Raw genomic sequence first — 25,945 nt, 5'->3', positions numbered from 1 at the left:
TACCCAGTAAATCGAAAATCTGCGATATTTTGGACAATACTTCTCGTTTTGTTGTCACTGACCATTTGGGTCAATTTGTTTTATACTGGAAAATGTCTTCTGCCGAATTCCATAAAAGACCTTAAGTTTTTAAAGACTCTTCCTCATCAATTGTTAATAATTCGTCTGATAAATTTTGTTGTTTTATGCTTTTCAATATTTGTGATTCGTTGGATCTCCATTTCCTCAATATGAATTGGCCTTTCTGCAGAAGACTTGAAAGTTGTCTCTGCAGTTATATCGCATTATTTATCGTTCTTGATCCTGTCGACACATCATCCATGTACAAATTTTTTTTCAAAACTTTGGCTGCTAAAGGCAATTCATTTTTGTAGATAGTTGCGAGTTCTCTAAGATATTGCATTGCATGATATGGAGCATAGGCTGTTCCGTATGTTACTGTGTTTAGCTGATAAACTTTGGGGGGTTTGTTTCTTTTCTGTTCTCTACAGAATAAGTAGATAAGATCTTTCTCTTAGATCAATTAATCACTGCCTAAACATTTTAGATGTATCTGCTGTTACTGCATACTCATATGTTCTGAGCTTAATTGAAATTTTGAGAATATCTTGCTGCAAATTAGGTCTTGGCACTAACTTATCGTTCAGTGATGTACCTAATGTTGTTTTAGAAGATGCATTAAATACGACTCTACGTTTATTTGTCACGCTCCCTGGGCAGACAACTGCTTGATAAGGTATAAAATATATTTCTTGGTATTTAAAAATCTTGATGTTTTTTACAAGTGACATATAGCCACATTGCTTGTATTCTTCTATGAATGCACTATAACCTCATTCAACTCTGGATCTTTAAAAAATCTTCTTTCCATGGACTCTAATCTTTTCTGCGCTCTGTCTTTTGAATTACCTAACATAACCTCTGATCTTAAGGACAGTCGAACTATAAACCTTCCTGTCTTGGTTGTCTGTTTAAAATATTTTTCGCAGTACTTTTCTTCTTTCGTGCAATATTGAATTTTTGACATGTGTCCTATTTTCCGAAACTTTTTAATTTGTTGACTCAATTGATCATTCGTAACTGTAAGGCAAGTTGATAAAGAACTTGCTTGATTTTCTATTAAGTCTCCGACAATAATCCACCCTAACTTATTTTGTAAAGCTGGTTGACCTTCGATTCTATTTCGTAGAAATCTTATAATAATTTTTCAATATAAACATTTTATGCTCTAAATATTTTTATTGATAATTAGATAATAATTCAAAAATCGAAATTTACATTTTTTGATGCCCAACATTGACATAAATCAATTTGATTAGTTCTTTTCTTCCTTTATCACGAGAATAGTGATATTGAATATCAATATTTTTCGATACTCATACAACCATTATTTTCTTCATGTATAACTATGGGACCTGATATAATTATTTTTATACTTTCTGCTAATGATCTTAACCACAAAGCTTCTCTTTCAGCTTTATACGTAGCCATAAATTTTGCTTTCGATGTAGAACCTACAAGAGATGTTTGACGTTTTGTAGTCCAACAAATAGTACAACTCTCATACATGAATATCCTGTAGTACCTTTTCTATCAATTTTATCATCGGCCCAATCAGCATCAACATACCCACTTATAATATTTTCATAATTACTTTGACTATATATCAATTCCATATTACTATTATTCATTAAATATCTTAAAGTTCTTTTTAAAAACTGCCATTGTGTAATATTATTTTCATTCATATATCTACTAACAATATGAACTGCATAACTCAAATCTGGCCGAGTACAAATCATTAAATACATTAAGCAGCCAATAACACTTCGACATGGCTTTTTGCGATCATTATCTGAATTTAAAGCTATATAATTGATTTTAGATTTAATTTTAGAAAATAAAGTTATCACTCCAACCAGAGGTGGTCATTACCTTGTAAATATCGTTTTTGAAAGAGCACTTCCAACATTAATAGAATGTTGTAAAATTTTACACTTCCCAATATCGACAGAATTTTTCGAACAAATATTTAAATTTTTCAATAATAATTGTTTTAAACATTTTTCTCATCTAATGACTTCGACGATCTATGAAACAAATCTAAAACAGATTCAGAAAGATTATTTAAATTAAGAGAAATTTTATTAATTGAAACAACTTTACCATTAGTAGCAAATTTTTTATAAAGAATTCCCATAAATTCACCAAACAAACCTGATTAAACTAAGAAATCTTTTTTTTTCTATTATTAAGGCCTTAACTTCTTCTTTAGAAGAGTTATTCAGCATAAACATTGGATACAACTTATTTACAATTCATTCATTGATGAAGACATCGTATAATCACAGTTTACAAATGTTACAAATACTAAGGAATTTACTATATAATTATATTGTCAAACCTATTTTTCCGAAAAATTTACATACTTGTACACAGGCTGGTATGCAAGGATTTTTTAAAATTTCTATATCAAAGTAAGGTTTCAGTTTCAGTTTTTTAATATTATTAATTCAAGTTGGTCTCTCTTCTTCGTGAAGGGGACAGTGCCACATGACATGATTCGAGTCTTGATTATGGTATCTACATTTGCAACTTGGGGAGTTGATTATATGGACTCAAAAGAGAGACTCTCCTAGACTGTGGTGGTTTGCTCTGAGTCGGTTAATAGTGGATATGACTTCGCACTTGAGGCCTGTCCTATAATACCAAGGTTTAGCTCTAATTGTTGGAAAATATAATTCAAAAAATTTTCTGCGGATGTGAGTAAAAGGAAGGGAATTTGTAAGATCAGGAGGGGATGCAGTGGCGATTTTAGCTGAGTCATCAGCGGATTTATTCCCTGCTATTCCATCGTGAGAGGGGATCCAATAAAACTGAATTGTATTTACATTGTTAGTTTTCTTACAATATTGATTATATTTTTTTAATATTGCCAAAATGTAGGGATTTGTTTTTATACTCTATTTAGGATTTTGCTGGCTCGTTATTGCACTGAGTGAGTCAGTGAAGATTTTGTAGCATTTATCTGTGTTATCTAGAGCAATATCCATAGCCTTGCTGATCGCTAGGCATTCAGCTGTAAATATTGATGCAAGGTAAGAAATGCTAATTTTTTGGAATATTTGAAGATCTTCGCAAACGATTGCTGCTTGTACTGATGAATTATTCGGAATTTTACTGTCATCAGTATAGATTTTTATAGAGCTGTCGTTTTCAAACTTTTTTTTGAATATAGTGTTAGGATTAGTTTTTTAATGTGAGACCAAATTTTGTATCTGTGAGAATTGCTGTTACTATGTCATTGTATTCAAGATTAAACATACTGTAATGTTTTGAGTAAGAAGGATATTTTTGTACTGATGAACTTGGTTAATGCACTGATGGATGAGTCTATGCTTTTTTCGTTTATTTTCTTCAATTTTACTTGAGTTTGCTGAATGGTCCTGTTGACTCGCATTTGAGCATTTGTTGAGATTTTGGCGAGATAATTGTTTCCAAGGAATTCGGTTCAGCAACGTATTGTGGGTAATCTTGATTCTACCAAAAGGATATTTGAAGGGGTGGTGACTTGATAACCAAGAGCAGCTCTGATGAAGCTATATTGAATTCTTTCCAATTTTTTTCTCCAGTGTTTTGTTGGTGAGAAAATATACAAAGCATCCATCGTTAAGGAGTGATCGAACAAAACTTTCGTAAAATATTGTTAGAATTTCAGGGCAACAGCCCAACCATGTACCCCATAGAAAATAAATTATATTAAGACCTTCTGTGCTCTTACATCTTAATTGATTTATGTGTGCACTGAAGGTCAGCCTGTAGTCAAAAGTTATCCCAAACAGCCGAGCCCGCTCACATGATTTTAATACATAGTTTTTTATTACAATTTCTGCAGTGCCTAGTGGAATTGATTTCTGGTTGAAGTGAATAATTTTAATTTTTTCAGGGCACAGATCTAGCCCAAGCTTGGCTAAGTTCACTTTGATTATATTAGTTAAATTAGTTATCAGGTTTTTAGTTCTTTCAGTTAATTTACTTTTACCATATATAGCAATGTCATCAGCGAACTGTAAGATTGTTATGCTTTTGGTCAAGTTGGTTGTGATGTCCGCTATATAAATAATGTGTAGGAGCGGGCTCAACACTCCTCCTTGAGGGACCCCTTTGAAGACTGTTTTGGTTTTTTCACCAAGGATTTCCGTTGAGACTTCTCGTTTATACGTTATAAATTTAATGAATTCTAATGTACGTTTTGAACACCCAATATGAGCTAATTTGTCTAGAAGCAAGTTGCTTTGTACGTTGTCGAATGCTCCCCGCACATCGAGAAATGCGACAATAGTGTCTTTTTGATTGAAAAAACCATCGTCTATTTATAAAGTGAAGTTAACCAGATTGTCTATACTGGATTGACCTTTGCGGAAACTAGACTGATTGTCTGGGATAAGTTTATGATATTCCACCCACCATTCTAACCGCCCCTTAATTATCGTTTCAAAAAAGTTTGCACATACATGATGTGAGGGCTATTGGTCGTACACTGGCTTTATCAGTTTTGTCTATAAAGTGTAGGTAAGATTTCTTCCAGTCTAGGGGGTATTTGTTGGTGACAAAGGCTTCATTGAATATGTCCAGTAAAATGAATTTATATTTTATAGGTAATCTTTTTATAGTTGAATACGTAATCCCGTTCATGCCCGGCGACGACTTAGCTCTGGGTGAGTTTAACGCCACGTTGAATTCAGTGAAATTAAAATAGGTGACAAAAAAATTCATTAATTGGACTTTGTGAAAGGTGGTGAGGATTGGTTGGGACCCAGGGGGGACATAGTTTGTCGAGTGCACTTTCGATTTTGTTCTCACTCTGTAGATTTTCTGAGGTGTTGGTAAAATACGTTTTAACCCATTTGTTTTTAAGTATTTTAGCAGTGTTCCAGGTGTGAGAAACACTACTTCTAAAATTTATGTTAGAAGCAAATTCTGAAAAATATGTTCTTTTTTTCTCCTTATAAAATCTTCTGGTTTGAGCAATTAATTTTTTATATTCAATCATGTCAGTCAATTCTTTAGTGACATTCCATTTATGAAACGCATGTTTTCGCTCTTGTTTCTTATTGAAACACTCAGAGTCCCACCATTAAACTGGGTTATTATGTATCTTATTACTAACTGTTTTTCTAGTCAGTGTATTGTCTTTTATTGCTTGTGTACTGATGTTCATGAACATTTTGTACTTTTGATCAGCATCAAATTGCTTAAATTCTACTGTTAACAATTGATTATAGTATATTTTCAAGTCTTTATCTACCTTATCCCAGTATGTTTTTAAGGTATCTAGTTTAAATGTTTTTTTTTCTGTAATAACTTTTTCCTACGCAATGATTAATACTAATAGGAAAGTTTTCAGAGCCCAGGGTCTCCTCTCCAATTTCTACGTTTATTTTTTTTCCCTCAGATTTTTAGCCGAAATGAGTCTATTGTCGGTAAATTTCAGAGCTAGCTCCAAGATATTCTTTGCTCCAACCATGCTTTTGACAAAAGATTCAAAATCTGGATAGTTAAAATTATAGATGTTTAGTTCTGCTTCAATAGTATCCATTACCGGTTTCAACACCTCTTCTATAGGTACCTTTGGCCCTGTTGGTGCTACTTTGGGTTTTTTTCGGGCATGTACTGGTAATTTAAAAGTTTGGAGATCTTCAGCTATAGTATACCGTGCTGATTGATTAGACTTATCTGAGAGAGCTCACTTGCTTGTTGTTGTTTTCTTATCTGCTGTCCTTGTCCCTTCTATAGGCTGGGTTGTGTTTAAGTTGACTTGCTGAGTCGATAGTGATGCAGCAGTTTGTCAAGTTGATTGAGTGCTGTCATTATCTATCGTTGTTGGATTATCTTGGGTATCCATTAAGTTTGTTTGTCGAATACGAAGGAAGTTAGTCATGAACTGAGGACAGTTTTTGGCAAGATGACCTTCTTCTTTGCACACGAAGCAGACTACAGAATCTCCTGAAAGGTACAGCCAGTAGGTTGTTCCATTATTTTAGATCTGGATGGTTGGTGGAATTTTTGGTTCATCCTCTGGTCTCATGAACATTTGTCGTCGAAAACTGTGCGAGTGGTTGAACTCACTATCATTCATGCTGGCTCGAAGGAAGGTGATATTTGTGGTGGGGATGATGTCAAATTTCACTAAAGCTTCTCTATCATTTCTGTGTTTGTAATTAATGGATGGACATTGGAAATTATAATCCTCTTATTCTTGGATATTAACGGTCTAATTGATAACACCTTTTTGTTGATTACTATTTGTTTATGTTCTTGAACTAACTGCTCAGCTTGGTCTTTCGATTCCACGTAGACACAGATTCTGCCATTTAAAATCTTAGAAATAAATTTAACAGACTTCGGTTCGGACAAAATAAACCAGTCTATAGTTATAAATTACTAGCATATTCTCGCGACTTCGTCTGCGAATAACCCAATTCCAGAAACCTATTTGCTATATAATAGAAATGATAAGCAAATAATATATACCTAAGAACTCTGCGCACCGATGGATAGAATCGGTCATGGTTGCTTCAAAATTCAGCCTAAAAATTGGGTCAAGCTGTAAAAAATTTATGTAAAAATAAGTCAATAGTTTTACTTTTAAAAAAAATGACTTCCAACAAATAATGAAATCACTACTAATTATCGACGAATTAAAGCGAAAAACTATTAGAATCAATATCCTTTTTTTCTTTTTCATTTCTTTTTGTTTCTCTCTGAATGTTTCTAAAATTTTTTAGAAAAACTCTGATAAACTTTACGTTAAATTTTATCAAAAATGCTTCAGAGTGGAAGTCTAAAAATATATAGTTATTTCAGAATTTTTCTCTCATTTCTCAGATTTTTTCAGATAAAGTAAAATTTTCTCCGAATTAAAAAAAAAAATAACAGATTTTATTCCTTGTTTTTCACAGTTTTTTTAGATAAATATTTCTGTACAGGAAAGGATAAAAAATTATTTCTGATGCTGCAAATGAAAGCGTATATAAATAAAATGGTAAATGCATGCATAATTTTTCCATACATTATACAATTATTAGATGAATGAAAAATATAGATTCGCGGAGTAAGGTAAAAGAAAAATTTTTTTTGTATCAGAGTGTCTGCCGTCAAGCGCGTCATGATAGGGGAAGAAAAAGAAAGAATTACACAAAAAAACAAAGGGCAAAAAGTCGAGACATAACATGGCGCGAGTGACGGGCAGTCACTCGTGATAGAGTAAATTTAGACATATGGACATAAATATCTATTGGTATTTCCAGGCCGTTGTTGAAGCAGATTAAAAACTCAGCTGAGTCCCACATTGTGTTGGATTGCTCAACAGAACGTATCCATGAAGTTCTGAAACAGGCTCAGCAAATTGGTATGATGAGTGACTACCACAGTTACCTTATAACGTCATTGGTAAGTAGTGCAACAAGAATAATGATTTTTAGGTAAACTACAGTTTTGAGTGGAAATTGTAACAGCTATACTAAAAATTGGATAAAATGTGGACAGGGATAGAATTGTATAATTAGAACATTCCTGACAAGGTAAACGCGTGAGGTGGTTACCATTGATTTAACTGAGGTTTTTATATAATAATCTACGTCAAAAATGATGTACTACGAATTTTTTTTTTGCAGAAAAACAGTTTGAAGGGTCGCTCCCAAGTTTGACACCCTGTAAAGGTAATTCTTAATTTTTACATAGTTCTAATCGAAATTTCCCAAAACGACCTTATACATCTAAAACAACATAAAAAATGATAAAAATACCTTTATTTACATAATTATGAAACTTACGGATGTAGATATTTTTTTTATTAAAAATAATAAAAAATCTATAACTCAAGAACTATTATTTATTTTTTAATAAGACCAATTTCAATCGAAAGAGCATAAAAATTTACAAGATACGTATCTTTGCTATTTTTAGAGCAACATCGAAATCGATCCCGAAAAAAACTATTCCCTTTTTCCCAGATTTGTATCAAAATGAAGAAGATGTATTCTTTATTTATTGTACGTATCACATATATGATAATCATAGCAAATATGTACAAACATAATAATTTTTTACACCATGCACAACGTATAATTGTAATATTTTTACATTCTAAAATTTCACAGTGAGACACACATCTCCGAATGCAAAATCGACTTGATTTTCAAATTCATCTGGTTTAATAAATGTATAACTACTTCTAAACCATGAATAACGGAAAACATTAATGCACTGTGGAGACGAGAGTTGATTATGGTCAGTTATTGTAATTTAATATTATTATTCCTCAAGTGCAAATTTAAATCATCTCCTCGTATAAGGACACTGTCTAGAAAAATTTTTTCTAACATTCAGAAAAAATACATCCTTCAACCAGATCTTGAATTGTTCTAGAAAAAGTTTGTATTTAAACTTCCAGAATATGTCATATAATATAATTTTTCTACGTGATCATTATCTGGTTTAAAAGGCGATACTTCTACCCGATGACTATGTTCTTCATTTGGTTCTTTTAACACAAGAAAAGAGGAAGTGAGGAGTTTTTAATCAGCTGATATCGTTGGTTCTATAGTATAACTGTGATTTATCGAAGAAACTGATTGAACTATGCACTTTATTTCGTTAACTTTACGAGAAACAATACAATATGCTCTTTTGAATGATAGTAACAACGTTGGAGATGCCTGAAAATGGAGATCATTAAGTTGTAAAATTTTTTTTTAGTTAATAATCCCTATTTTTGTAAATCGGAGTCATGGACTATCATTTCAATATCGATGGCAGTTCTGAAATTTTCTAGCGTATATTTGCAAATTCGAGCTATGCTTCTTTTGGATTTCGACAAATCGTAAACTATTCAGTTTCTAATTATAACGTATTTTATTCGGTGATTATTGTGACTATAAACCATTAATGAATAACAGTTGGAAATTTTGGAATTGTGATTTTGTTTACCATCTTTATTGTTTTGCAATAATCTTTTGCCAAAAATGGCAAAGATACGTATCTTGTGAATTTTTATGCTCTTTCGATTGAAATTGGTCTTATTAAAAAATAAATAATAGTTTTTGAGTTATAGATTTTTTATTATTTTTAATAAAAAAAATATCTACATCCGTAAGTTTCATAATTATGTAAATAAAGGTATTTTTATCATTTTTTATGTTGTTTTAGATGTATAAGGTCGTTTTGGGAAATTTCGATTAGAACTATGTAAAAATTAAGAATTACCTTTACAGGGTGTCAAACTTGGGAGCGACCCCCCCCCCTTCAAACTGTTTTTCTGCAAAAAAAAAATTCGTAGTACATCATTTTTGACGTAGATTATTATATAAAAACCTCAGTTAAATCAATGGTAACCACCTTGCGAGTTTCTATTGTTAGTGAGCGGGGATGACATCTAAGATAATGATCACAACCTGGAGGGACCCTGTTCGCAACTGAGAAATAGCAGCTTATATACGTAACAACAATTGCTATGGGTATAATAATCATCATTAACACTCATACACCCGAGTAGAAATTATTTTAGGGGCATGCTCAGGAACCGATCAGGCAGATCTAGGTTCCTCATCGAGACTTAATAAGTTAACCTGATCATGGCCAAGACAACTGGTAACGCAATGTCATGATCAGGAAATTATACAGTGGGCCTGAAAAGGTTTTGATCAGGTTCCAATAAGGTTTGAATTTTAATCCGATTGCTTATTTTTGATTAACAGATACGGAAAAAATATTTTTTAGAAGAATTATTTATTAATTTCATCAACAATTATCATTATAATTATTAAAAGTATTATGAAAAGTATTATTGAATGATAGAAAATGATTCACTTCTCATTTTCCTCTTCATTTGTATTTGGAAACCCAGTTTTACGACGCTTATTCCGTTCGCCGTTCCAATCTTTTACATTGTTTAGTACACTTTGTATGCTCATTTGGATTTCATTGGGTGTAGGGGGTATATTATCAACTTTAAAGCTAGCTGACATTGCATCTGAAACATATATCATAACTTAGACAATGATTGAAAAATCATTATTATTTAATCATAAATAGTTCACTTACTTTCAAGTATAGAATATAATGTAGTATTTTTAAATACTTTTTTTCCAACAACTTGTTTAACCGTTGTGAAACGGAGCACCAATTCTTTGGATAAAAATCTGCGAAGAATATCACCCACATTTCTAGTTATTCCTCGTTTAGTAACTATAGATCTACATATGTTTTGTATCTAGAAATAAATAACAAGAATTTAAAACTTAAAGTCAATAATAGTAAAAATATGAAAATAAAGTTTATTAGAACTCACAGTTCTTTTTTTATATTTTTGATTAGTTTTTAATTTTTCTTCTAGTAAAGAAAAATCCTCTTCAGTTACACATGGCAAAATAACTTTGCATTCATCGTCAGAGTCACTATTTAAAGTACTCAAATCAACAATTCCTTCGAAAAGTTTTTTTTTAAGAAGCTTTTCTATTGCCACAATTCTGGCAGTTTGAGTAATCATTTATCTCGTAATTCATTCATTTGCGAAGATAATTCCATGAGTATGGGGTTTAAAGCGTTGACGACACAAATTTCAGTACTGTCATTTGAATCGTATGACTTCACGTTCTTTGTCATATTTTGAGGTAGTTTTTCTTGCGTAAGCTCACTGAAGAAGTTGGAATTGTCTTCATATACACATTCGTCATCATATGATGTTGCCTTTGGAACTGTTAAATTTTTGCTCATCTTTGAATTATAAATGACCTTTTTTGAATATCGAGTTTGATCACTATTTGCGTTAATAATCTTTTTTGAAGAAGTTTTTGTGTTCTTTACTGAATTCTGAGCAAGTTTTTTCTGAGTAAGCTTCTGAGAGAAATTTGATTTGTCCGCCAACACATATTCATCATCATAAGATTCTTCTTGTGAATTATCAGATTGATTCGGAGAAATAATAATTTTTTTCTTGCTTTTATAATTCTGCTTGTTATATCTTTTTCGATTGACTTTTGTAGTCTGTTTTGATAGAGATTGATCTGTGTCCGAAGAATCCGATATCGCCGGAAGTACTGTTTCTAAATATGAAAATAAAGTTTGACACATTCAATCTATTGTAAAAGTATCATGCCCAAAGTTTCAATTATAATACTAAACGAAATCGATTATAATACAAACTATAAAGTCGATAGTAATCAGAAGAAATGATGAACAGAAATTGTTGAAGAATAATTTTACTTACGTTTTTTCAAATTTTTATGTGATTTCCGAGCCTTACAATTAGAAATACTATCAGTTAAGTCACAAGCTGCAAAATGTAAATCTTTTTACAAAGATGAAGTGTTTGAAGTTACTGCTTTCAACTTATAAGCTTTTTTTTCAGCTTTAGATTTTAATTCTGCCCTGTCTCATTATCTGTACTAAAAGCGTACTGTTGAACTTTAAGCTTATCCAAAGATTCTTCGGCTTCCTCATAAGTTTCTGTTGTAGTACAAGTTTATGTATTTTAATGAAAAAGAAAATATATATATCGTACCAGAAATATAAATTTAAACCACTTTTTAATTAGTTCTAAATAAGATATTGCTCAACTTACTTGCATTTCCTCGTATTTTTATTGCATACACATCCCATGCTTCATTAGGTGGATCTCGATTTTTTACTAATTCATGCAATTCTATAATATTTTCTTTACTATATGGTTCAGGCATAAATGGAGTCACAAGAGAATCTAGTTCATGATTATATTTAATCCAAGATGATGGAACAATGTCTACTTGTGAGGGAGCATGTGAGAAAACTATAAGTTTATATAAATTTTCCATCTGAAAGACAATTTTTATTTTAATCTCATATACGTCCGTACACTTATATAATATTAGTCTTGCAAATCTTTCAAATTGAATTTTAATTACCTTGATAATTATTATAAATAAATGTTAATGTTCCCAAGTAAAAAAAAAGTAACAATGAAGGTTATAGTGCCATAAATGTTGACGCGTTGCTAATAAATTGAATTACTTCTTATTGTTTTAGAATATTTATGAAAATTTGTAATAGTACTCCCAATAATATTTAAGTTTCAAGTTCTTTAAAATTATATGAATAAATTATCCAATTGATTAAAGAGGACAATAACTGTTAAGAATCACATGGCGTCACTTGCTTACAGCTGAAATGGCGGCAAACAGAAGTCGCATCAGAAACTACGTGAAATGAAAAAGCTCACAACACTACTTGAGTCAACTACAATGATGTTATTTGAGAGTCAAAAAAAACTATTGTTTGAAGTTAATAAAAAATTTAACCATTGACTTGCATTTAGATAACTTTTGAGTGGTGAAAAATTGAATTACTTTAAAATTTAACAAATTGATTATTATATAAAAGCCTTGTAGTTTTTTAACAATACATGAAGCGTTGAATATATTACATAGTCAGCTAAACCAAAGAATACAAATTCACTATTGCTATCTTCTTTAAATGATTCAATATTATAACTGGCTGCATTTGTTTGAAGAAGAGTTTTCGTAGTTTTAGGTAGCTCAGGAAATTTTGTTCTTAAAATACATACTAGAGAATTTAAACGAGTCAAAGGAATTGCTGGAGGTTCAAGATCCCATTTAATAATGTCATCAGTAATACTATCAGCTCCAATATTATTATCAAAGTTTATATGTTCTTCTTCGACAGTATTTTCACTGATGTCTAACTGCTCCAAAATTGACAAATTGATGTCATCAGATAGTTCAGTGGTCATAAGTATATTTTTATTGGGACTATTATTATTTTCAAGCATTTCAAAATTAATTAATTCGTTTTCATCTTCAGACCCCGACAACATTGATGACAATTGAATCGGTAACACATTAGATTGTTCGTTGTTACTAATATTGTTAATTGCACTACCACTGGCGTCAATTTGAAGATTTATTCGATGTCGTCGTACTCTTAAACGCGTCAATTCACGAGAACGAAATTCTTGAATATTAATATTCTCACTCATATTGTATTTTTATTAAAAATAATATAACCTCGTTTGCACAGTACTTGGATTGGAGATGTCAACAGCTAATGCGCACGCATGTTGACAACGGTAGTAGCGCCATCTTACATGTATTCCTTGTATGTCAGATAATTTGTAAAGGAGCAACATTAAAAATATATTTTAAATAAATTATATATAAAAAATTATATATAAAAAACATTTTATATATAAAATATACTGATTTCAACATATGTTTAAAAATAAATAATTAATTATTATAGAATAACTATTTATGAGTCTGTTAAAAGTTACTTTTTACCATTTTTAATAACATCAGTAGAAGAAAATTATTCATTGATTTTTTTTAACTAATTATTCCGTTTATAAACTATAATTAATAATAACAATATTTAAGCAACTATAATTAACTATAAAAAAATAAGAATTAATTTTCTTTTTTGATGCAATTAAATAATATAATCATATAATGTTCACAATTGAACTAAGAGATATTTATTACAATTGTTAATGGCAATCAATAATCAATAATAAGTATTGTGAGAATATATTTTCATTGGAAATAATATCGATAAATTATTCGTAAGTAATGGAAGTTAGATGAGGGCCTAACCAGGAACCGATGAATCTTATACCCTGACTCGGTAAATCTAAAACTACCTCATCAGGTAATGATAGGGTAAATTTAGGTTTATAATTCAATAAAAAAAAACATGTGGTCCTGTTCATGACCTCACAAGGCCAAACCTATTAAGGCTGACCTCAGAAAAACCTCATCAGGACCTTATGAAACATCAGGCCAGCGTCTACTCGGGCATCTGTTGAATGTCATGATATATTTTTGGGACTTTTAAAAATAACACAACAACAAGTCAAAGAAGAAAAAATAATCCTGCAAGTACAGCGTATGCAATCACAGTGTACCTTCGTCCTCATTTTCACCTTTTTTTTCAAAAAACAACAAAAAATTTATCACAGCATGGCAACCTCGTGTCCTTAAATAATTCCTTATATATAGACCAGTGGCTCAAATAATACGTTAGATACATGATTTTTTTTGGGGACTGTCCCCAAACTATACAAATGTCCTCAAATACTACTTTGTACTTAAGAAATGTCCCCGAATGACACCCTGATTAGATTTATGCAAATATATATAATTCAGCCAACAAATTCCAAAAGTAAGTGATTATCACCATTTCTCTGATCTTTCAGGATTTGCACAGTGTGAATCTCGAAGCATTCAAATACGGAGGAACTAATATCACTGCTTTCCGACTGGTGGATCCTGAGAAACCTGAAATTCGAAAAGTCGTTCAAGATTGGATCTATGGAGAGCAACGATATGGACGTGAACTTGACATGGGCCAGGGATTTAGCAAGGTGAGTATAAAATAGAATTCTTGTTCGTAAAATTTTTTCTTGAAGGCATAAAAAATATAAATAATAGTCCAGTAGGGGTGCGAATAAAAGAAGGGGTAATAGAAAATTTAACATCCCACTTTGAACCAAGGTTTATTTTATGAAAAATTACACAGTGAGTCCAAAAGAACTATTCGCAGGCCGAAGAAATTCACGTGTCATTGAGTTTTTTTGTTATGAACAATTTTTTCTCACTAGAGCGTACACATTTTCATTAATAACTTTCCAGTTATGCAGAAATCAATGATACATCATAGGATATTTATTGTTCTTTACCGTCTAACGAAGATTTCTGTCATCTCACTTTTCTGATTTTCCACCTATTTTTTGAGACTTTTGACCTTAAGAAATGGAAAAGAACGAGTTTTCTGTTATACAATTATTATGCCAATTTTTTGGTATTACAGAATTCTTTCCAATCGATCCCAAAACGATTTCTTAGCATAATATAAAAATGTGTAGGTTCTAGTAGGAAAAAATTGTTTATAACAAAAAAACCCAATGATGCGTAAATTTTTTTGGCCTGCAAATAATTTTTTTTGGAATCTCTGTGTAAAATGGGAGGTTAGATTCGCTTATTAAATTACACCTTTACTGGACTATAATGCTAAAATTAGAAAATATCGAGTGTCAATAAAAGTTGGGAAAAACGATCCATAATTTTAAACATTTAAAATTTCCGTATTAACTTTCTTCTTTTCTTTTTTTCAACAACAAATTAGGAATTTTACACTTTACGTAAATATAAGTGGAAAAGTTCCATTGTCTTCTAACGTCGAATACAGTAGAATAAGCTGTCGGGACTAGGTAATTGGAAATTACCCATTCAAAAGTTTCTGCAAGTAGAGAAAGATCCAATTATCTAAGCACGTGTTGATTCTCATAATAATGCAAATACCACAGAGACATGGAGATAAGTTTTACAAATTTTCTTTTCTTCTGTTTAAAAAATAAGAAGGTATTTATAGTTACACTTTATTCAAGGAAATAGCAAGCGAGTAATACAACTTAATTTTGTTCCCACATTGTCAATTTTTAATGATTAAAAATACAATTTTTTTATCACATAGTTTTGTTTCTATGGAAATTTAAATGAATATCATAGATCAATTCATCGTTTTTGAATTCGAAAAGGAAGTTATTCTAATTGAATTGAGTATTTGATTGTCAAACAAAAATATATTTTTTTCTTTTAAAACTATTGGTATACAAATATTATACATCAATGACATTATAATTCAAGTTAAAGCTAAAGTTAAACTGAATTTATGTAAGCTTGAAGTCTCTGAAACATTAGAAATATATAAAATATACTCTGTAAAGATTAACAGACTTTAAGTTTAAGTAATAATAACATACTAAACAACCTATTTAGAACATAAATTTGCCCTAAGTTTTGAATTATGCATCATCGCTACACATACAACCATCATTAAATAAAACAACAAATTTAAAATCACACCTGCTTTAAATAATAAATGAATCAATACAAATGTCTTCATAAAAATTCCCAAAAAAATTCCAAATTGTTGAAATGATTCGTCTTTTTGTTAATGACCGTTTAAAAAGCTAAATTTTTTAATGCATATATATTGTTTCCTTAGTTACGCGTTCATTAAATTTAAATGGACAACATTCATTCAGGCTCAAACTGTCGAAAACAAAAAGACGAAATATTTGAACTGCAGAAAAATTTTAGAGAAGTAGTTAATTTTTGAGTGAGTTGAGTGTAGTGCGATGTAAAAAATTCTTTATTAAGATGACTTAGCATTAAACTAAACAAACTACACAGACCAAAGAATTGTGTTAAAATTAACACATTTCACATGTCTAAAACGGTCCACTCACTTTTTTGTGTCATTTCAACACAAAGTGTGTGTATTAAATCCTTACTTAAAATTTGTGTCAATGATTTGACACACAAGAGGACCAAATTGACATAAATTTTAGGTTAATTCGACACAATTAATAAGTTATAATTTTTCCTGTAGATACGTAGTATAACTATTAGTAAGTGTAAATTTTTACACAATGATATCAAAAATCAACTGATTTAGAATGTAGAAGATTACTCAATAAATGTGTTGGTATAATTTACTATAATGTTCAGGAAATATTATACCCTTTTAATTATTAACATTTCTATTGTGTTAAATTGAAATTTGTGTCAATACTCTCATTTAACATAAACAATCCATGTTACATTAACACAAGGTTGTGTTGCTCATTTAACATAAGAATTTTAGCTACTACATTTTTTGTACTCAGAACACAACATTTTCCACTGTGTAGTGATATATGTAGAAGAAAAACAATTTTGTAGAATTTTGAATCGATGATGGATAAAAATAAACTATTGGAAAATTAAGTGTGTGCTTATAAGTTTTTAGTAATCATATATGATTATTAAACATTGATTAATTAAGATAATTATTCATTTAAATACATTTATTGTATTAAATATATTCATCTATTTATTCAGGTTATAAAGAGTAAAATTATCTAATCTCATAACAAAAAATTTCTTGTGCAAATTATTAATAAAATTTAATTGTTTAAAGATAATCTTGTTACGTATAATAAATTTTTAAAGTGTTCTTAAAAACCTTAAATCTGGATTAAAAATTTTTTTATGGTGAAAAATTTATTTTTCAGTAAATTCTAAATTTTGCACAATTTGGAATTTTTTTTTTGAAATTTCTATTTGTTTCTTAAAAAAAATGTAACCAAAAAGTTTTGAATTCGTACCACTCGATCTCCGGTGCGTCATTGAAATTAAAAACTACGGTGCACGGAAAAAAGAAGGCTTAAACTTTAAAAAAAATTATAAGATTTTCACATAAAAAATGCTGTGCTAGCTTTGTAATTTAGAAACAGCTAGAACTTATAAAATTATTTGTAAATGTACATAAAAATTTATACATAAAGATAATGCAAAAATTACTAAGTATGTAAGAAAAATTGTTTCTCCAATGATTTAATTTTTTTTATGCTTTTGAAAAAAATGACAAAGTATTTTATAAAGATTACTTTGAAGAAATAAAAGATTAGCCTTACTGCTATTAATTTTTTACTGTATACTTAGTAAATATTATAATATGCTAATTAAATAATTGTATGTATACTTTATAGCTTATAATCAAAGTACGATGAATTCTATAATGTGCTATTGAATTTTTTATAAGAAATTTTATAATTCTTTTATAAATATATTTTAAGATATAACGTAATATTTACTATGTACTAGATGATGAGTATGTACAACTAAGAAACAATTTTACTAACTTTTTAACATTTAATAAATGCTAAATTAAATTAAATGTTAAGACTATATGCAGATTTGGTTTATGTATAAATTAATTTGTATGAACCAATTCTGTGTATAATTCTTAACTTTGAGTAGAATTTCTTTTTAATTGTACAGATATTATATAAAAATTCATAAACTTCAATAAGTACATATATATATATATATATATGGGTTTATAAATAAATTACAACAAACAATGTTCACTTTAAAACAAAATTTTATTAAGACTTACTGTCAGTGAAAATAAAATCATAGATTCAAAACCATTTCTTACAAACATAAATATTCCCATCTCCAAGTCGTGTTCTATGTGTGAATATCGAGAATCGGATATCATGCCAATAAAATAGTTTATAATTATTCTCACAATGAAGTTCTTTAAATGCTTGAAAATGTTCAGAATAATGACATACTAGTTCTCTAACAATAAAGACTAACTGATAACTAAACTTCAATATGTAATTCAACAAATAAAATTGAAATCCATTTTCATTTGGAATCATTAATACCATAAAAGGCTTCAACGTCTCACTTCTGTAAGATATCTATCAAACATACAGCAATGTTCGTTCAATACCAGGACTAGCACATAGCCATAAATTAAAATTGTGATCTTGTTTAAGTTCGTGGGTGATAAACGTTTTCTTTGCAGTACCTAGAATTATTTCTGGCTGATTACTATTATTTTTTAGAAATCTATAATTTAGAGTCAATTTTTCTCTCATAGCTATTGTATAAGAGATATTTTTACGGTTTATTGATATATGTGCAGTAATTTTACCCGATCTATGCTTTCTTTCAAAATTCATAGAAGCAACGTGCCAAAGCGGACCCAATAATTTCATAACTCTAGGATAGTGTGTAAGAAAGTGATGCTTCAGTTTAAATGATTTAGGAAATAATTCTTGTAACGTAAATAAATATTTGGATATAAGACAATCAAGATAATTCTGACATTTAAAATTGAAGATATTTAGATGTAACACAAAAGATAATTTGATTTAATAATTTTATTAATTTCCAATGTTCATCATACACTGGAATTAAATGACCGATAATCATTAGCAAATTTTTAATTAAGTAAAACATTTCACTAGCTGTCATGGTGTATTTTTTGTTTTTTAACTTCCCAGTGGGAAGTTATAGTAATGGGTCCGATTTTGCGAATCGCTAATTTTGACATATCTCCACGATTAAAGGTCCCCAGAGTTGAATACGATAGTTTTTACGTAGACGTCTGTGTGTGCGTATGTGCGTATGTTCGTACATGCGTTCGGAATTATTTTTCGCCTTGATTATCTCGAGAACAAAGAATGATATCGATGTGGGACCAATTGCATTCGACGCGTAATTATGTAACTTAGAACTGATTAGATTTTCAGCAAAATCGGTTCAGCCATTTTTTATGCAGAATCAAAAAACTGAAAAAATAGTGAACTACCTAAATTCTGCAATTTATAAATTATACCATTTTTTAGACGGAATTTCGAGATCTTTTGAAAAATATGAATATCAAATGTTTAGAATAATTGTACAGAAATATGATGACAATATTTCATCGAAAAAAAAAAAATTTAAAAAACAATATCAGCAATGAAAGAATTTTAAACTCGTGTCAGGATTGAGAAAACAGCATTAAAGACGCTATAATAGTTCATAATAATTGTCAATAATATGGAATTATGTTCATAACAATTGAACATTGTTACTAACATGTGATTATTGATCATAGTAATATTTAAAAAATAAGTTTTAAATTGTTATAAACAATAAAAATAGGGACCCTTTCTATATATATGAGTACTTTTAACGCATAATTTTTCCGTTTACTAAAAAAATGTTACCAACCGTATGCCGTAAATGAAAACATACTTTTTTCGTGTATAATAATGAGATTCGTTGTAAATAATGAAAAAAAGGATCTATGAGGTACATTCGAATTCTTCTAACGCACAATTTTTTCTTTTACTGAAATAAAGTAACTAACCATATCAAATGAATAAAAGCAGACCTATTTCGTTTATAAAAATTCCATTTGTTATAAAAAATGGAAACGGGTTCTATTCAAATTGTTTTTTTATTTTTTCCACTGGGAAGTTGGTCGTGTGGACCTTTCGGGTCGCACCCAGACCACTGCAGAGCACTGATATTTTAAATTATCATCTGTTAAATTAGATGGTTTATTTCGTGCATCATTAACATTATAATTATGACCACGTACAAGTGAATTAAAATCATTTAGAGTAAAATATGGATCTTTTTTATGAATGTAAAAATGTAAAATGTTTCCTAAGTCATATTCCGCTACACCTTCTAGAAGATCATGCATTAAATCAACAACAACATTCTCTGTAAAGTAAAAATCTGGCAAATCTTCCAATACTGATTGTTTAACAATTCCTCTTGCCCTAGCAATAAGGTCTTCCTCATAACTTTTTTTAGTACGTAGAATGCAGTTATATTCATTGAACACGTTGTCTATATCATTACGATTTGTGTAACAAAAGCGACAAAAATTTTTTGCATTGAAGTTTTGGACTAAGCTAAACAGCTGATGTAGTGCTAAGTTATCACCTACTATTGTAATAAACTTGAAATAAATTTTTTCCACCTGACCTTCTATATTAATTTCTATTCCATTTATTTCTAATTGTTTTAATGTTTCAATTGCCGGACGATATACTTCAGGATTTTCTCGATCAAGAGAATTAAATAGACCGAAAAGAAAAATTTTATGTTTTTTGAAAAGAATCCTCTATTCCACTTCGATCTTTTTCATTTTCATCTGGTATTGTATGATCCCTATTCTCAGGTATTTTGTTAAAAACGCCTATATCGCTATCAAAAAAGGACTAAGAAGAATTTTTTTTTGGTATACATTCTGAAGCATCTCGATTATTAATATAAGAATTATAGAGCACACTTGGAGTTACATTAGGATCTTGATGATCTCGTTTTCTATGTTTCCAAAAACAATAATACTTGGAAAAACTTCGCAAACAATTATTTTCATAACGTCTAAAAATATTAGAATGAAAATGCGCAATTTTTACAGGAATTAATAAATTATCATCAGTTGAAAATTTTTCACCGCAATCGTAACAAATAAACATTTTGTATATTATGAATGTAAACTTATAAAATAAAATATTAAATTTTGTAGTTAAAATTTTAAACTTTTTAATATTCGTTTCATATTTATAAGAATGTGATACAAAATCTGATAAAATTTAAACTTTAAACAAAATTTCGCAATCTTGCCACACAAAATAAATATTTCGAAAAGAAGACAGATGTAAATTCAATCAGTACTTATCGAGTCTTGATGATTTCTAGGATCAGAGTCTTCACTGTTTCAGGTATATCATCTCCATTTGAAGTAATTTTAAATCCAATATATTGCAGGAATAACCACGTATTTAAAGCTGCATCTGGATAACGACAGTCCACAGCATAAAAAATTTTTCCAAGAGCAATAATTGTATTTATAGTAGTTTTAGTTCGGTATCGAACATCATTTACTTGAACATAAGCATCTTCTACATTGGGTGAACTATCAACAAGAATTGCCAATGGTTGAAGTGTCTAATGACCACTCAAAAGTCCCTTTCTTTTTTCCAACTCCACATCTATCGTAGCCACATTCTTCAGATAAAGAATTATTTTAGTTAGTTGTTATTATAAATAACTATATTTTTTGAATGAATATATTAGTTACCGGCACAAGCATAAAAATGTTTCTTGACTTTCAAGAAGAGTTGCAGGACGTTCCTTTATAGTTCTGGATCTTTTTGCTCCTTTTACTACTTTATGTTGATCAGTGGGAAGGTCTATATAAGCTCTTGACATAAGTGTTGGTAAAAAGTGAAATATTATTGCATCAGTATTGTCTGCAATCCAAAAATATTAATCAATCGTGAACCTTATCCAAGGAAAAAACTTTTTTAAATTGTAATAAAATGAATTATGTACCACTGTTGTTTGTTGAATCAATCTTAGAAATTAATAGTATGTCTTCACGTGAAGTAATTTTTTTATTTTTTTTAATTAAATCAATGAGTTTAGATTTTATAATCAGCCAATTGGAGAGAAATGCATTTTCCTTACCAGGAAACAATTGAGCAAAATCTTGTTCAATCTGTACATCAATTGAATATTAAAAATTTGCAATTTTATTTGTTTTAGAAAAATAACTTACCAATGAATATCCAATGTCAGATTTTAGACATGGAAAAGTTTCATAGTATTGAAATACATCAATTTGATCTTTTTTTTGATAACTTTTGTCTCTGTTTAAATGTCGTGGACCAGTATTGTTTTATTGTGGACATCGGTTCTGTATTTGTTTTTAAAAATTGTAATTTTTTTTGTACTTCTGAAAATCATAATGAATTAATATTATAACACTTGATTACTTTTGTTTGATTAATTTCGCAAATATTACCTTCCACATTTTCATCTGCAGATTCATCGCGTTGTTCAGAAGTGTTTGTTGATATTATTTTCTTAGGTACAGAATCGTTAGGTCATTTGTTTTTTTAATAAGTGTAGTGATTGTATAGTTTAGCCTTAGGACCAACTGCTACACCGTTACTTGATACAGAGTAAAGAATGTAATAAACAGAACGTCGTTCTGAATAGTATGAATAAATTTCCGATCCAGTCATCTGTAAATCATCAATTTGGCCGCAGCAAATTAAAATTATCCTATTTTCCTCATTTGACTGGACTATAAAAATAATGACACAATAAGTACGCTGTTCACTCTTTCGTGGTTCATGAATAACTGATGTCTCTGGACGAAGACAAGTTTGATCACGTTACAAGTTATAAAAATGCTTCTCCAAAAATTACTAAGTAGATTGTAATTTTTTCGTGTGGCTTATTAAATAGTCGAAGCAAAATGACAAAAAATACAACACAAGAAAGCAAACTTGTTTCGTAGAAATTCAAAATATAAAAACACAGTCTTTTGCACGCTCCTGTTTATTCGATAAATTTGAAATAATTACTAACCGAAAGATGATTCAGTGAACACATTTTTAATAAGAGAAAGATATACATCAAAATTGAATCGATGTGCTACTCAAACGATGAAAATAATAATAACGGAGTCGAACGCATTGAACACTCTATATGTAGATATACCTTGAGCTGAAGAACGCTAGTTTTGATGTTCTTGAGACAAAAAATTTTTGAATATTGAATATAAATTCTACATACTTGAATATAAGTATACAGCTAATTTTTACTGAGTGAAGTATTAATGATTTTAATTTTCACTCCAGTGTATATTGTAACACTTTCTTAATTAAAATTTCTTTGACCATACAGTAATCTTTATTATAGTGTTATAAATTTAATAATTGTATGTAGTATTTTTTGTTAGTTAATCTACGACAAATTTTTTCAAATCCTCAATGAAAATATTCGGTACAATAGCTATGAAGAAATTACTTTTTACAGCAATGTTTACGCATTACTTTAAAAGAAATTACATGTTTCAATGGAATTTTTTTATATTGCTATTAGTAAAATGGGTAACTTATAAAATTTACTAAATACAATATAAATATTAAAGAGGGACTTGTACAATTGATCAAGTCATAATAATATTTATTTAAGCATAATAATTTTTCATTCTACATTAGAATTTGTACTAAAAAAAAAATTCTTAAAATTCTAATCTAGTTAACTCAAAGTATTTAATTATTTAATTTATTACTTTTAATCATCAGGTGCTTCCTAACAAGCATTAGTAATCAGCAAAAAGACTCATTGAGCTTCATATGATTAGTAGTTATTCGATATAGAAGCCATTAATTGAATCTTGTAAAGACAAATAATGTACCAGGCATCGTTAAGTCAGAGCTTCTTTTCTTTATTTTTTAACTCTTCTTTAGTTAAGTTCGAGTTAGAAAACTCTCTATCCAAGAATACTAAGGTACAGAGAAGTCCCAAGAAGCCGGATTCCGGTTTTCCAGACCTATAGTACGTCCCCTGACAACGTGATACCGTTGATTTATGTTGATGACTCATAAGTTACAGGCTTAGGTATAGAGAGTGGGGATACAGCTTGCCGGCGAAGTGCGGGAACTCCCTGCAGATTATTATTATTGTTGTTTATTATTCATAATTATAAAATTAAAATTGCAATTGTATGCAATCGTATTTCTAAAATCTTCTTATTGTTAAAGTTTAAAAATTTTCTTCTATGTCACCTATTTATTGGCTATAATGATCCCTTGCTTGTTGCTTGAAAATCAGAAAAAAGAATTTTTTATTCTTACGTCAAAAACGACGTACATCCCCACTTGCGTCTGTACACGGAGAAAAAATTCCAATAAAAATTACCGTGCTCAGCACAACAATCCACGCGCAAATGTCAATTCCCTAAAAAATTAAGACAACCTTCAAAGAAAAATTAGTAATCCTTTTAAAATTTTTATTATAGATTCAATATTTATTAAGAAGAGTAAAAGTAAAAATTCTTATGCAGCACGGTAATATTCGATAAATATTAATTTTTATTCAAACTTTAAACAAAAATTAGTAAGTGACTAGAAAAAAATGAGAATCTGTATATAATTTATTATGATCCGTGTGGTAGGAAAAATTCGGGTGCTCTCCTATAATTTTTTCTATTCTCGAGAGTTTCCGTGCTGGGTCGGGAATCTTCGAATTATCGGTCCAACACAATCTTTCTTTGTATTGTAAGACCGTTCACACAATCAAAAATATAAGCCGTAAAACGTACAATTTAAGACGTACGCGTGCATACTAACATCATAATAAGTTAAAAATTGGTTTGTACGCATGCGTACATCTTACGGCTTTTGTTTTTGATTGTGTGAACACCCTCAGTGCTATAGTTACTTTTTCCATATTGTAAACAAAGATGACATTCATATTTTTCGTTACGATTCAATATTGGCGGCAACACGTTATATCTTAACAATTTATGATAAGCTTAAACGGATTGACGCGGTGGACTCATGGGTAAGCGTCAGCTTGACACACGATGGGTCGCGGGTTCGAGTCCCGGCCGAGACAAAAGTCATTTATATGATTTTTCTCGGGCCACCGTGAGCGGGAGAGGAAGATCTCTTCGGAGAGCCGGGTGGTTGTATCGACGACACAGGTTTTCTGCGTAAGATCCCGATCGTAGGGATAGGGGGGGGCAGTATTGTAAAACGTGTGCCGTATTTCATTCCAACGAATTAATTAGTTAAGAAAGTTAATTATCAATGAACCTAATTTATTTATTTATTTGTTTATATAACCAAAAAAATTATCACTAAACTTAAATAAAATTGTTTGTCGGTTACGTAGTTATCACAGCTAACGTTACTAAATTTTCAGGTGCTGTGGAACACTAAATTTTCTGGTGCTGCCAAAGTAATTTTCAAAAAACTGAATGATACATTTTCTTATGTAACTTATAATTTTTGTATGTTGATCATTACTTTTTACTTTTCAGTAAGTTTGAACTCACATTCTTGAGCAGCACGGTAATTTTTGTATGGATTTTTAAATAAAAATTAACGGAATTTTTTCTCCGTGTACCCATCAGCATATCTATTGTACTCAACAATATTTAATAGATGGTAATGCTCGTTCCTTCTTGCAAACATAAAATTAATATGACATTATTATATCACCTTCATGTCAAGACAAGAACTTTTAATTAACTGTATGATTTACTTGCTACGTAAATAATATAAAAGTTTATGACTTTGATGTTATGTCACAGCATCCTATATTATGTACGTAATATTAAAGTCATAAATATAACATCATTTGAGAGTTAAATTTCATATCAGTATGACATCATAATCATGTCATATCATAGGAAAATCATAAACTTACATCAATATGACATTAAAATTATATTACAAATTTTTACATCATACTCTAATCACAAGGGAAGTCAGTTTGACGTCAGATTTACGTAAAATATTGTGACATTCCTATGACTTATAAATGATGTCATATTAAATTCATGTGTTCACTGGATAGTCAGTAACTTTATTTCGATAGAAAAAAAATCAGCGGTAAGTAAACTTGAATACTTTGCGTGAATTCCGTTTTCATTGTTAGTAATAGTTGAATTTATTAAAAACAAAAAGAGTTTGTTTTTATTCGTGTTAGACGATTCATAACTTTTTTTTTGCAAAAAA

General features: G+C 29.8%; 1 protein-coding gene across 1 annotated transcript in view; it reads left to right on the top strand.

The window, feature by feature from the left end:
- Window positions 1–25,945, top strand: part of KaiR1D (Kainate-type ionotropic glutamate receptor subunit 1D) — a 472,789-nt gene that overhangs the window by 340,413 nt on the left and 106,431 nt on the right. Inside the window, exons 6-7 of the mRNA XM_035088617.1 lie at window positions 7,311–7,452; window positions 14,249–14,416. Of these exons, the coding sequence (XP_034944508.1) occupies window positions 7,311–7,452; window positions 14,249–14,416 (310 nt within the window). The remainder of the gene's footprint in view (window positions 1–7,310; window positions 7,453–14,248; window positions 14,417–25,945) is intronic.

Source organism: Chelonus insularis, unplaced genomic scaffold, assembly GCF_013357705.1.
Source record: "Chelonus insularis isolate UGA/USDA-ARS -01 unplaced genomic scaffold, ASM1335770v1 contig_55_pilon, whole genome shotgun sequence".
Lineage (NCBI taxonomy): Eukaryota > Metazoa > Arthropoda > Insecta > Hymenoptera > Braconidae > Chelonus > Chelonus insularis.
The sequence above is the reverse complement of the archived record's forward strand: the minus strand, read 5'-3'. Positions and strand labels throughout refer to the sequence as shown.